Raw genomic sequence first — 15,119 nt, 5'->3', positions numbered from 1 at the left:
TGAAAGAGGCCAGGGAGGCAGATAAGCACTTCATATAGTTAATAAAAACAGTTTGACTGGAAATTGGTAAAGTTATCTCCTTGAATTCACTAAAGCTTCTACTATTAGCTAAGCTGGTGACCACAACACCACAGTCTATATATGATTTTTCTTTCTTTTTTTTGCATATAAAATCATTGGGAATCTTTACCCAAAAATATCAAACCTAAGGAAAATGAAACTGTGATATCCTCAAGCAGACTGTAGAGATAAAGTGGTTCAATTCCCTCCACCATCTCCACAAAATTGTGCAAGGCTGATCAGTGTTCCATTGATTCTTATCTGTGAAAACAAATAAAACAAAAATGAACTAACATAATAAACACAATATTATTGAGGAGCAGAAAGTCTGCTGCTATATATTTATGGTGAACTAGACAAACTATGCACCAAGTTTTTTATTTTTATGAGAACTGCCACTGTTAAAGGAGCATAACTAATACTTCTAAAATAAGAAGTCTGGGAACAAGCATCTTCAAGTCTTAACATTGGCAATCCATACTTAATTGTGTCTATCTTTAGACATAATACATCTCTATATTAAATGGATAGTAGTAAAATTACCTCAAATAATTTGATCGAGAGAATCTTTTTCCAAGCTGTTTGATTCTGTCACACCAAAAATGGAACAGTAATCAATTCAATGTCGCAATTCATGTTCTTATCTTATAGGTACAAGTACAACATGTAGTGCTGCCAACAATTTAAATAAATCATAAATCATCAGGAAGAGGACGTCAAAGCAAAGATTAGAGCTGAAGCACATAGCCAAGCTCCTATCCCAAGGGAAACCAACAGAGATAGAGATGCTGACCGGTAGAAATCACGTAATCTTACTCCCATGAAAATCAAGGTCCCTTATCATATGTAACTATCCATAGAAAGTGTTTTAGTTATTTTAGCGAAAAAAATAGCAGCATTTTTCTGCTTTTCTAGGACATATTTGCCTCAGCAGACTAGGTAAGATATTGCAAGAGACAACACATAACTGGAACTTAGGGTAATTAACAAATAATGGGTAACAATACAAATGGTCATAAACTCATAAATCTCTGAATGTTGTTCTACATTCTCTGCTACTTCTCACAATAGAAAATAGCTAGCAACACCTCTATATATGTGCAAAACCTAATTTAGCTAAGACTAGACAACCTATTCCTATATTATTTAGACATGAATTAAATAAATATCAAATCCTAAACAAATTTGAATGCCTACTCAGACTTTGAATTATTCTTCTAACATTTCTAAACTTGAAAAATCTATTCATTTCTTGATCTTTTTTTTCTAGACTAAATTTCTAAAATAATAATTGCTATAGTTGATCTATTGCATACGTGCAAGGCACTCAATCTCTCAACAATGAGACACATCAATGTTTTCATTAATCTTTGTAGACAATACAAAACTTATCAAAAAGTAAAAAAAAATAATTACCAAAAACCTTTCAGACATGAGTTATATTAATAAGAAATTCTTCCACATTAACAAATTTAACAAGTCAACAGAAATTATTACTGAGATTTGGAGACTAACAACATTGTGTGATGTTGACTATTGAAAGTCTCGTGAGATTGGATTCCAGGTAAGGGAAGATTTCAAATGAGCAAAACGTGAATACACTATTTGCATCAGATGAAAAGAAGGGGAAGCTTAAGCAATTTTAAATGGAAATAACCTACTACTGTATAAGGGACACTAATTAGCTTGATTCAGACAGAACCAGAAAATTCCACTGTCATGTAATTTGTGACAAGATCTAAATGCTAGAAACATGCAAACGTCACTAGAATTTAAAGAGGGTTCTACATTAAGAACACATCATAAAGCTGTGGAAAGGCAGGAGACCGCCAATATTATCCCCCTGTGGAGGGAGCAGCTAGTCGAGATTCTAGAGAATACAATCAAATCCTGTCATAATAATTTGGTCAAGTGGGCGACAGTTTTGCATAGAAAAGATAAAGGTGGCTTGGGCATAAGAGATTTGAGGAAGCATAACAACAGTCTTTTGATGAAATGGTTGTGGAGATGCACTGAGGAGAGGCAAGCTTTGTGGAAAGATTTGATTAAATGTAATTATGGGGAGGACGGATTCTGGTGTAGTAACATAAGCACGGATGCTTATGGAGCGGGGGTTTGGAGAGCTATTAGAAACTTATGGCCCAAGTTAGAAGCAAATTTACATATCAAGGTGGGGGATGGAAGGAGAACTAGATTCTGGTGGGATGTATGGATCAAACAAATCCCCCTAAAAGACCTGTTTCCTGATCTATTTATTTTGTGCACCAATTCTGAGGCAATGATCAGTGATTGCTGGACAGTACAAGGTTGGAATCTCTATTTCAGAAGACTTCTAAATGATTGGGAAATAGAGAGAGTAGCCAGATTGTTGGAGGAAGTGGGGGATTTTGCAGGCACCAATACTGACAATGATGTCGTTAGATGGTCACACAGTAAGGATGTGATCGTCACAGTTGGCAGGGCATATAAAAAGGAGTGCAACTCGCAAAGTAGCAAATACCAGAGTTCATGGAAAAATATCTGGAGGACTGCAGCACCAACAAAAGTTAAATGCTTTACTTGGCTGGTCATTAGAAAGGCATGCTTGACACATGAAGTCTTGAGGAAGAAAAGAAAGATCATACTTCTGTGGTGCTCTTTATGTGGAAAGACAGGGGAAACTAACAGTCACCTATTCTTACATTGTACTTTCACAGAACAAATATGGTCCATGTTTCTCAACTTTTTAGAAGTGAAATGGAGTATGCCCGAACATACAACTGATTTACTTAGTTGTTGGATCAGGAGAGGAGGAGAGGAGGTAGCAAAAGACAGAAGACCTGGTGGAATTTGATTCCACATTGCATTTGGTGGACAGTGTGGAAGGAGAGGAATAGTAGGAATTTTGAAGATATATCCAATTCCATTCACAAGGTTAAATGGAATTGCATTGTATCTCTATATTTTTGGTGTAAAGAGATAGGATTAGAGGATTCAGATCAACTTTTTTATCAACTTTTAGAATTCTTAGGATCCTTGTAAGTATTATGCTTTTTGTTCTTTTCTGATTTTTTAAAGGTCCCCAGCATATCCTTAATGCTGAAGAATACAATGTTTACCAATTCTCAAAAAAAAATAGTTGTCAGCTATGCTATGAGGCTATGACAGATTTTATCTTAATTGTCTCTAAGGTAGATAACGCTATGACGTCCACAGTTGTGCTTCATGGAACTAGCACCATCTAGTTCTGCTGTCGCCAGATTGTCCTACATCTTTGTATACTGATCAATGATTAATTTAGACTACCCATAGAAGATGTTCATGGGCTTGAATTTAAGTTGAACCAGAGACAACACTGTTCACATATGGCATGAGAAAGTTTTACGCTGAAGAATTGGATTCAGAGTACAGTAGTAGATCTTTGTGAATCTGTGTTTTTACAGAAGAAAGTCAACTTCATCTTCATGCCACAATAAGCATACTAATGAACTGGGGCCACAAAAGGAAAGGGTTGCTGAACTCATGTACTGTAGACTTATCTAATATAGAGACAATGGTAGCATCCATGGTGACATATTTGCATTAAAGAGCTTGGATAAAGCTTTGGAAGCTAGAGAGATCGAGATGGTGCTTATCGTGGAAGATGAGCCCAAGAAATATGGCAAAGAGTGGGCCAAATGCTACAAGTTTTTCATGGTGCAAGTTCAAATCTAAGAGGAAGAAAATTGGGCCTACATGAAAACCAAGAGAAGGGCCCCAGATGGAGCCCAAGAAAGAAGGCTGAAATTTCTGCCCAAAAGGGCTGAGAATAACAACGTACCCAATGTAATCCCACAAGTGGGGTTTGAAGAGGGTAGTGTGTATGCAGATCTTACCCCTACCTTATAGAGTTAGAGAGGCTTCCGTTAGAAGCACACAGCTTTGGGGCTCCAATTCATGCCCAAGTTGCAGCAAAATAGGCATGTGCTTTTTGGTTAAAAATTGGACACTTTTTCCTTTTCTGTTAGGTAGTTTGAGATCAAGTGTGACATCAATTTACTTTTTTTCCTAGTTTAAGGTTTCCTTGTTAGGTTTTTACAATCCGTTATTTCCATAAACGTAGGATTCAAACCCCATGCTATTTGGGATAGGTTTTCCCTATACATAGGGGTGAATTTTGTTCTTTGTAACAACATTATTATTAATATTATTCAAGAGTTTCTCTTCTTTAACCTTTGCATGTTGGCTACTTAAGATTAGAACAATTCTTCTTAAAAGGCAAGATTGATACTTTAACAAGATATCTTGGTTCTTATTCATAAATTAAAAAAGACAGTTAGACCTGTACTAATTGTTAGAGTGGACAATCCTCACCTCATGAGATAGCTTTTGGGGTTGAGTAAGGCCAATGGTCATATCTACATAGTATCAGAGCAGCTTGCAGATATTTTTAGCAGGTCCCTCACTGAGCCTCATATTAATTACATTTGTAGCAAGCTCGATACATATGACTTATATGCACTAGCTTGAGGGGGAGTCCTAGAATAGGAATAGGAATATGATTTGTATATAATATTCTACTAGGAGAAGAATTGTCATGTAGTGTATAAAATAGGGCTTAATGTAGTTATGTAGATAAATAATTCAATAAAATTTTCTCCTATATTTCTCACACTACCTATTGTCTCTAATTACTTCGAAATAGAGAAATAGAGGTCTAGATCACTGTCATCTAAGTTCTTGAATTGACTCTATTAGTATCATAATTAGCTTTCATCCGTTAATTTTTTAATACTAAAATCAATTAGGGTTCCTACTTCCTAGCACTTAATTTTGAAATTTTATTCTCAAATTTCACTTATCTCCCTCCGAACACCAACTTTAAATTTCTCTCTTTTTGTTTTTGATTAGAGAAAATTGGTTAGCCAACATGAATATTATAACTAAACGTGTATCCTCCTAATATTGACAAACAACATGAAAACTGTCTGGAATCACCATTAACTGATAGGCTTAATAGGCTAAGGGGGTACTTCACAGCAAGTTACATCTGTAAATTATTTTCCTACAGAGCCCAACAAAAAGGAGTCACATTGATCACATGAACTAGTACAATGCATCTACCCACATGGATGAAATTTTACACCTCCTTAATAGGCCATAAACACTTGAAGAAAATGAGTGAAGCCGTCTTAATGAAAAAGGCAAGTTCAAATAAAAGAGAACATTGCTCCGGATTCTATAACAAGGAAATATTTCAAACTAACCATCAACAGTTCCTTCAGTAAACTGAGTGATTGAAAGAATAATTTCGTATACAAAACACTATTGGTCAAAACAAGATAGAAGTAAAATCAGTAACATTTTGTCTTTTACTACATATGAAGTCTGAAAATTAACAGCGCAGGATTAGAATGGTATTTTTCTGACTTCAAACAATTGTATCACTTCTTTTTTTATCGAGAAATCAAATCTTACAAGACAAGCATGGGAATACAACATGTACCTTAAATAAAGGATTCAAGAGTCATTGGTTGCAGAAGAATTCTCCTTAGAGACCTTAGTACCACCATCTACTGCATCAGTAAGCATACCACTTTCCAAATTCACAACATCGGACACGTCACGAACCTGCTATAGAGGCACTTAATCAGAGATCATGTCAAAGTAAAAGTTCAGAAATAACCCATTTTGCTAAAAAAAAGAGACACATATGGTAAATCACGCAAGACAAGAAACCAGCAGCAAAGGGAAATATGTAGCTCTAATGATAATTATAATTCTTTGGTCGATTCACTCAGAAACCAACCCCCGTGTGTAGATCAGGTACTCATAAAGGCCAGTTATAAAAAGGAAAAGAGACGTGGAGGTTAGAAAAAAAAATCAGAACTTTAAAATTCATAACTTGAAAGAAATGCTTCCTTTTTTGTTTCACATTACTGCAGAGAAAGAGAGAGAGAGAGAGAGAGTGGAAAACGACTTCTTTGAAGAGAGAGAACCAAAAGCTTGAACAGTGGTGCATGTTATTTGTTGATGTCGATTTTTGACACAGGTCACTCTGGATTTGAAGAAATATAAATGAATGTCTAATGCCACTAGAGAAAGTCGAATATGAACTAAACAAATAGAATAGAGAAGTTTTTGACTCAATAAGTTGTGGCAAGAAAGAAGCAGCACACCAGGACAAACTCCTTTGAATATCAACTCAAAGGCCTCCTTCCTTACTCGGTTTGAGTGTTTTATCGAAGGATTGATATCGAGAAAAAAATCCTATATTTCTTATCTAACTCCTCGTACCATGGAATAGTAAGTTAATTAATGAAATCAGCAAGGGTGTCGATCAAAAAATTGAACTATGGAGAAGCACTTTAGAGAGTAAGAGTATTAAGATAACTATACATGCACATCAAGTTTAGTTAGCATGAGAAGAGTGAAGATAAGGTGAGACTAGATGGATTGTGAGGCCAAAATGCAAACAATTCAGATATCTAGGTTTCGTAGTTTCAAGAGAACGGAATGATAGATAAAGTTGATCCTAATAGAATTAAACCGGATGGTTGAAATGGAGTGCTATCGGAGTGTTATGTGATAAAAGGATGCCTACCTAAGTGTAACGTAAGTTTTACAAAATGGCTATAAGACCAACAACGTCATATGGTAGTGAATATTGGTCCCGCTATAGTTCAACATATCCATAAGATGAGTGTTGCAGTAATGTAGTGAGGAAAATGTCTCTACTGTTCGACACTTGGTCAAATGGAACGAGGTTCTTTGGGGAAAGAAGCAAGGGGGCTTAGGAGTAAGAAATCTGAAAATACAAAGCTAGGCACTTCGACTGAAGTGGTTATGGAGATACTCACAAGAGCCTCAAGCATACTGGGGCAAAGTAATTAAAGCTAAAGATGGAGATGAGAACAAATTGATGACAAATGAGGTATCTACACCCTATGGTGCAAGTCTATGGAGGTCTATCAGAATCCTTTGGCCTTTTTTGAGAAATAACACAACTGTGAGGGTAGGCAATGGAAGTAAGACCTCATTCTGGGAGGACAAATGGCTGGGACATGCTAGTTTAAAAAATCTTTTCCCTGAACTGTATGTTTTGGCAGTACATCAACAAATGAGTGTAGCTGACAGTTGGACACAACAAGGATGGAACATCCATTTTAGAAGGAATTTTAATGACTGGGAACAAGGAGGATGGAACATCCATTTTAGAAGGAATTTTAATGACTGGGAAATTGAAACTGTGACAGAATTTTTCAGAGCTCTGGCAGAGTTCAAAGGACAAAGGATGAGGTTGATAGATTATGGTGGAACAAAGACAGCAAAGGCATGTATAAGGTGAACTCAGCATACAAGTTTTTGAACAAAGGTGGCCAACAACCACCAAATTGGCCATGGAAACAGATCTGGAAAACAAAAACCCCTTTCAAGGTGGCATGTTTTACTTGGTTACTGGCAAGAGAAGCAGTCCTGACACAAGAAAATCTCAAGAAGAGGAAGTTCTCTATGTGCTCGAGATGCTATTTGTGTGGAGAAGAGGTTGAGACAGTTGACAATCTATTTTTACAGTGCAGGATAACAACTCAACTTTGGAGGATTTTTATCAGCCTCAGGGGTGTTGTTTGGACTATGCCTAACAGAATCACCCACCTTCTCTACAGTTGGGAAGAGGTAGGTGGGGGAGCTTCAAACAGAGATAGATGGAAGATTGTCCCAGCCTGTATCTGGTGGACAGTTTGGAGAGAGAGAAATGCTAGATGTTTTGAGAGCAAAAGTTGTGATCTTCAGAAGATCGAAGATCAAATTGAACTGTATCAAACTTTTTTGTTTCTGGTGTAAACAGATGTACTTAGAGGATACCGAGTCAATTATTGAGATCCTTTGCTCTATTTAGAATTTAGATTCAGATATCATGTTTTGTTGATAAGTTGTAATTATGGTTTTCAGTACAACCCATGTACTGGTTTTTGTCAATACATACGAATGTTACCTTTCTCAAAAAAAAAAGATGGATGTGCAGTCAACTGGTCATACAAGATAAAATAAGATTAAAAATGACTATGCCAAAGGATGCAAGTAGCACATTGAGGATAAAATGAGAGAGTGTCACTTGAGATGGTTTGGTCATATCTTGTAGGTATGCATCGACCTACAGATGCACAGGCCGGTAGTGTGAAACTATGGCGTATGAAGGTGTTAAAAAGGGACAGTGCAGATCTAAAATCACATTGAAGGAGGCTGTCTCGAAAGACCTACAAATTCTTGGAATCAATAAAGATATAGATAATGATAGGGCAAAGAAAAAATCCATATAGGTGATTGTCTACTAGTTGATATAGGTTTAGTCTTGCTAGAGAACTTTTAATATTATCACTGTTGCTATTATTTGTTTGTATTGAACTTATTTTTCACTTCTATTTTTATTTGGTATGATGATGACATGAGTTGAGCTTGAATGGACATGTGAGGATTCACATAGCCGAATTCAACTTGTTTGGGACTGAGGTGTAGTTATTGTAGGCTAGAAGCAAACTTAAGTATGTGATTGAAGAGGACTGCTGCATGTCTCAAATTGCCAAGAAGAGAATACATCAGAGCTTGGTCATAAATGCCTATATCATTAACCAAACTTGAAGTAATCCAGATATGTTGCTAACTTATATGCTTTGTATATAGAATTATTGCAATACAGTCTAATGGTCATCACAAATTCCTCATGTAATTTCAAGAGGATGAAGATTGAATCTCTTGGGGGTCCATCTCATCTGAATTTTTTGAATGGAAGTGGCAAGCCCTAAAATTGTTGTTTATTAGCTGAAATCACCCATGGTTGCACGTCAAATGTTAAAACTAATTCCATGATATAGTAAATGATGCAAGGTGCAATAAGAATAATGATCTGTACAAACCAATGAGAAAGGAGATTCCGTATTCTTGTGCAACCAAGCTGGAAGTCTGGAACTAGAACAAATTCTTCTTTAAGATGGGTATAGCACAATTAAACAATTTATTCCACAGAAAGAAGGTATAACCTCATGGGCTGGTGAAGCACAAGAGGGGAATGGACTCTTCATTTGAGCTGTAGCATCTCCAACTGGAGGCTCATTTCTGATAGCATTCCCACCTAAGACATCTGCTTGCTGGAAGTTGCTCACATTGATTTCTGAAGGTCTAGTAGCTTCTCTAACAGAATTATGGTCGCCATTCTGCTTTTCTCTATCAGTTTCACCATTTCCCGTATTCCTGATTTTGAATTTACATTAACATAATCCAAAAGGCTATTGTGAACCAAAATTTTGATAAATACTGAAATTCTGCTACACTTATCTATCAAAATTAGAAAATCAGATCATCATGCACCTGATAGAATCATTACAGGGAGTCTGTTCAGGTCTTGGTTTGGTGGAAAATAGTAATCCACGAAGGCGTTTTCCATCAATAACAGAATGGAAATCCTCACAAGAGCCTCAAGCACATTAGAGCAAAGTAATTAAAGCTAAATATGGAGATGAGAACAAATGGATGACAAATGAGGTATCTACACCCTATGGTGCAAGTCTATGGAGGTCTATCAGAATCCTTTGGCCTTTTTTGAGAAATAACACAACTGTGAGGGTAGGCAATGGAAGTAAGACCTCATTCTGGGAGGACAAATGGCTGGGACATGCTAGTTTAAAAAATCTTTTCCCTGAACTGTATGTTTTGGCAGTACATCAACAAATGAGTGTAGCTGACAGTTGGACACAACAAGGATGGAACATCCATTTTAGAAGGAATTTTAATGACTGGGAAATTGAAACTGTGACAGAATTTTTCAGAGCTCTGGCAGAGTTCAAAGGACAAAGGATGAGGTTGATAGATTATGGTGGAACAAAGACAGCAAAGGCATGTATAAGGTGAACTCAGCATACAAGTTTTTGAACAAAGGTGGCCAACAACCACCAAATTGGCCATGGAAACAGATCTGGAAAACAAAAACCCCTTTCAAGGTGGCATGTTTTACTTGGTTACTGGCAAGAGAAGCAGTCCTGACACAAGAAAATCTCAAGAAGAGGAAGTTCTCTATGTGCTCGAGATGCTATTTGTGTGGAGAAGAGGTTGAGACAGTTGACAATCTATTTTTACAGTGCAGGATAACAACTCAACTTTGGAGGATTTTTATCAGCCTCAGGGGTGTTGTTTGGACTATGCCTAACAGAATCACGCACCTTCTCTACAGTTGGGAAGAGGCAGGTGGGGGAGCTTCAGACAGAGATAGATGGAAGATTGTCCCAGCCTGTATCTGGTGGACAGTCTGGAGAGAGAGAAATGCTAGATGTTTTGAGAGCAAAAGTAGTGATCTTCAGAAGATCAAATTGAACTGTATCAAACTTTTTTGTTTCTGGTGTAAACAGATGTACTTAGAGGATACTGAGTCAATTATTGAGATCCTTGGCCCTATTTAGAATTTAGATTCAGATATCCTGTTTTGTTGATAAGTTGTAATTATGGTTTTCAGTACAACCCATGTCTGGTTTTTGTCAATACATACGAATGTTACCTTTCTCAAAAAAAAAAGATGGATGTGCAGTCAACTGGTCATACAAGATAAAATAAGATTAAAAATGACTATGCCAAAGGATGCAAGTAGCACATTGAGGATAAAATGAGAGAGTGTCACTTGAGATGGTTTGGTCATATCTTGTAGGTATGCATCGACCTACAGATGCACAGGCCGGTAGTGTGAAACTATGGCGTATGAAGGTGTTAAAAAGGGACAGTGCAGATCTAAAATCACATTGAAGGAGGCTGTCTCGAAAGACCTACAAATTCTTGGAATCAATAAAGATATAGATAATGATAGGGCAAAGAAAAAATCCATATAGGTGATTGTCTACTAGTTGATATAGGTTTAGTCTTGCTAGAGAACTTTTAATATTATCACTGTTGCTATTATTTGTTTGTATTGAACTTATTTTTCACTTCTATTTTTATTTGGTATGATGATGACATGAGTTGAGCTTGAATGGACATGTGAGGATTCACATAGCCGAATTCAACTTGTTTGGGACTGAGGTGTAGTTATTGTAGGCTAGAAGCAAACTTAAGTATGTGATTGAAGAGGACTGCTGCATGTCTCAAATTGCCAAGAAGAGAATACATCAGAGCTTGGTCATAAATGCCTATATCATTAACCAAACTTGAAGTAATCCAGATATGTTGCTAACTTATATGCTTTGTATATAGAATTATTGCAATACAGTCTAATGGTCATCACAAATTCCTCATGTAATTTCAAGAGGATGAAGATTGAATCTCTTGGGGGTCCATCTCATCTGAATTTTTTGAATGGAAGTGGCAAGCCCTAAAATTGTTGTTTATTAGCTGAAATCACCCATGGTTGCACGTCAAATGTTAAAACTAATTCCATGATATAGTAAATGATGCAAGGTGCAATAAGAATAATGATCTGTACAAACCAATGAGAAAGGAGATTCCGTATTCTTGTGCAACCAAGCTGGAAGTCTGGAACTAGAACAAATTCTTCTTTAAGATGGGTATAGCACAATTAAACAATTTATTCCACAGAAAGAAGGTATAACCTCATGGGCTGGTGAAGCACAAGAGGGGAATGGACTCTTCATTTGAGCTGTAGCATCTCCAACTGGAGGCTCATTTCTGATAGCATTCCCACCTAAGACATCTGCTTGCTGGAAGTTGCTCACATTGATTTCTGAAGGTCTAGTAGCTTCTCTAACAGAATTATGGTCGCCATTCTGCTTTTCTCTATCAGTTTCACCATTTCCCGTATTCCTGATTTTGAATTTACATTAACATAATCCAAAAGGCTATTGTGAACCAAAATTTTGATAAATACTGAAATTCTGCTACACTTATCTATCAAAATTAGAAAATCAGATCATCATGCACCTGATAGAATCATTACAGGGAGTCTGTTCAGGTCTTGGTTTGGTGGAAAATAGTAATCCACGAAGGCGTTTTCCATCAATAACAGTTTCAACGGTATAGCCATTTGGAAAACTCTTTGTGACCTTGGCTTGAAATGTCTTCGTCCCCAGAGGAGTCTGGTATTCGTTTGAATAAACATTATGCCGACCTGCCACAATACCAATGCATCTTCAGAAGTCAGTTCAAAACACCTGTAACACCAATGTTTCCCTGCTTCAAGCATTAGATGCACTACACACTATCACTTGTACAAAGTACACAAAAAAATACTATTTATCAGACAACATATGACATGCTAGGACACTTTATTTTTCCTGGAAAAAAAAGACTCAGAGAAAAGTGAACATGTTCAGTATCTACTCTCTCCACCATATTAAACTTTGCCCATAACTTAGAGCAAAGAAACAACAAGAAATATTTTTGTGTTGATGTATTGTATATATATACAACAACATATCCAGTGTAATCCCACAAGAGAGATCTGGGAAAGGTGGTGTCTATGCAGCCTTACCCCTCTCTACCTAGTGTATGTATGTATCCACATGGAGGCTTGCTTTATGAATTATCATCTGATCATTCCTCTCTCAAGTTATTCCAGTCTTTAAGGTCTACTCTTACCAAACATTTTGTCAAAATAAAATGATAAGGAATGGCTGGCCACAAATAATTAAAGAAATCATATTGAAAAAGATAAAGGCAACTCATAGATGCATAAACAAGGAGCGGCTTCAGTAAGACAATTCTCAGGAAGTACAAGGAGGGAAATTTCAAGCTAAAATCAACAACATATGAAAAAGTTACTCACTTGGCTGTGTATAGTTCACAGGCATTTGGTGATGAACATTAGCGTTATTATCAAATCGTTCCAGAGCATTACCGCAGGGAGAAGCTGAAGCTTGTTGCTTCTGGCATTTTAACTTCAGCTGCTTCCTCAAAGACAATTTCGCTATCCTTCTTTCGTCTCGTTCATCCTCTCTAACAATGCCTAGTGATACGAACAGAAAACAAGATTCAGATATTTATCAAAGGGATATCAAGAAAGTTCTAAATAAATGGTGTAACAGAAATAAGTAGAAGTCAATGAAAACTAATGTGGGTTTGTTGGAGGACTCGATGATAGACCTGTTTGTAGATAATACATGTCCTCCAAGGGTTGAAGTGTGTTATTACAACCACCTATCAATACAAGAGTACCTCCCAGGTGTGGATCTAAACAATCCCCAGCTACTGAGAATCTGGGGGATGGGCCCTCACCAGTGAGCATGACCTCACTCCATGTACCAGAAGCTGCATGGACATTCAGAAGATACAGCATACAGTCAATTGACTATCATGTATCTCTTTAATACACAACAATCACAACAAACAACACAGTCGTAGAAACTCAGTTTAGAGGTTAACAGAAGCATCTATTTCCTGAATATACATCATAGCTTTTGTGACTCTCAATGATGAATGCCAACTAAGATCCACCAATCATCACTTGCTAAATGTTTCAAAACAATGTAGAAACACTATGATCATAGAATAATAATTTTGTTTATTAACAGGTATCCCCTTGATGTTGAGGGACCATACAAATTTGATGAGCTAAACCAAAATTCATACAGTTGAATGTATTAAAGATAGCGAAATTAATCAATTTCTCTAGACTAGTCGTTTGCTAGACTGGATCTACTTCTCCAAATTGTTGAGCAATTTGCACTGAAATTTTAGAGACATGTTATGTTACCCCGTACATAAAGAGACCTCTCCAGACAAGGACAGACACAACAGAGAAATTTAGACCAACATTTGCCCGGATATTTGGTTTAGGAAAAAGTAATTGCATTTACTCAAATGCTCTATCTGAAGTCATCACAGTGTAATAGTTTCATCTGTTTGATTTTTCTTTGAAAGGAAAAGAGTTAAGTTATATGATCTAACAAATAGCATACCAACATCAAGCACGTAAACGTCGTCAAATAGGCTCTGGTTATCAGCGAAACCCCCAAAGACAAACAGGTTCCTGCCCAATGAAATGGTTGTATGCCCAGCTCGCGGTGGCAAAATCTGGCCCGTAGTGTTCAACTTGCACCAAGTAAGGGTATCTATAGAAACAGGATGCCAAAATAGTCATAGAATGTAGACCTAGTACTAGAAAAATAACTATGATACAACTTTAACTTTTTCAATATGTAACTTCATGAGCGAGTTTCTTAAATACCTGTGTCAAGTATATGAACATCTGACTGATAAAAGCTAGATGTGTCTTGACCACCTATGATAATGATCTTATTGTTCCAAGATGAACAGGAATGGCTCTCGCGTTTACTTGGCGGAATGCCTGATGGCACAATGCGTTTCCACATAAATGTCTCTGAAAAATGACAAAGTATTAAAAGAACTTGTTTATGAAATAGCCACCATCAAGGATCACTTGCTTCTTTCCCCCCTTCCTCTCTCTCTCTCCCTCTCTCTCTCTCACACACACATGTATATAAATAGAGTGAGAGAGAGATAATATATAGATTAGATATACCCATTTTTATAAAGTATACTATATGATATGTTCAAAACCGTATAAACTTTATAAAAAAGAAAACTGAGAGTTGTATACAACAACAACAACAACAACAACATACCCAGTGGAATCCCACAAAGTGGGGTCTGGGGAGGGTAAAGTGTACGCAGACCTTACCACTACCTCGTGGAGGTAGAGAGGCTGTTTCCGGTGGACCCTCGGCTCAAATACATCCAAACCAAGTAAGAGAAGAGGAAACATTATATAAAACATAACATCCAATAAGAAAAATAGCATACTCAACAACGGAGACAATAACATCAAGAAAATATTGTGAGGTGCGAAGCGCAGTAAACGACATATGACTATATGATCACAGACAAGAACTACAAGTGCCAGGCTAGGACTACTACAAACACTACCAACCCACACCCTCGCAAAGGAAGACAACACGCTAACCCTACTAACCTTCAACCTTAATACGCGACCTCCACTCCTTCCTATCTAGAGTCATGTCCTCGGTGATGTGAAGATGAGCCAAGTCCTGTCTAATCACCTCTCCCCAGTACTTCCTAGGCCTACCTCTACCCCTCCGCGTACCCTCTACCACCAGCCCCTCGCACCTCCTCACTGGGGCGTCTGC

General features: G+C 37.1%; 1 protein-coding gene across 1 annotated transcript in view; it reads right to left on the bottom strand.

The window, feature by feature from the left end:
- LOC102586792 (kelch domain-containing protein 3-like) overlaps positions 1-15,119 on the bottom strand; it is an 18,597-nt gene continuing 3,478 nt past the window's right edge. The window contains exons 4-12 of the mRNA XM_006345050.2: positions 14,180-14,332; positions 13,911-14,063; positions 13,096-13,260; positions 12,779-12,958; positions 11,935-12,121; positions 11,607-11,817; positions 5,525-5,649; positions 604-648; positions 1-321 (exon numbers count right to left, since the gene is read on the bottom strand). Coding sequence (XP_006345112.1) covers positions 5,539-5,649; positions 11,607-11,817; positions 11,935-12,121; positions 12,779-12,958; positions 13,096-13,260; positions 13,911-14,063; positions 14,180-14,332 — 1,160 coding nt within the window. The 3' untranslated portion in view covers positions 1-321; positions 604-648; positions 5,525-5,538. The remainder of the gene's footprint in view (positions 322-603; positions 649-5,524; positions 5,650-11,606; positions 11,818-11,934; positions 12,122-12,778; positions 12,959-13,095; positions 13,261-13,910; positions 14,064-14,179; positions 14,333-15,119) is intronic.

The sequence above is a fragment of the Solanum tuberosum genome, unplaced genomic scaffold, assembly GCF_000226075.1.
Source record: "Solanum tuberosum cultivar DM 1-3 516 R44 unplaced genomic scaffold, SolTub_3.0 scf00062, whole genome shotgun sequence".
NCBI lineage: Eukaryota > Viridiplantae > Streptophyta > Magnoliopsida > Solanales > Solanaceae > Solanum > Solanum tuberosum.
Note: the sequence above shows the minus strand (reverse complement) of the source record. Positions and strands in the feature narration are given on the sequence as shown.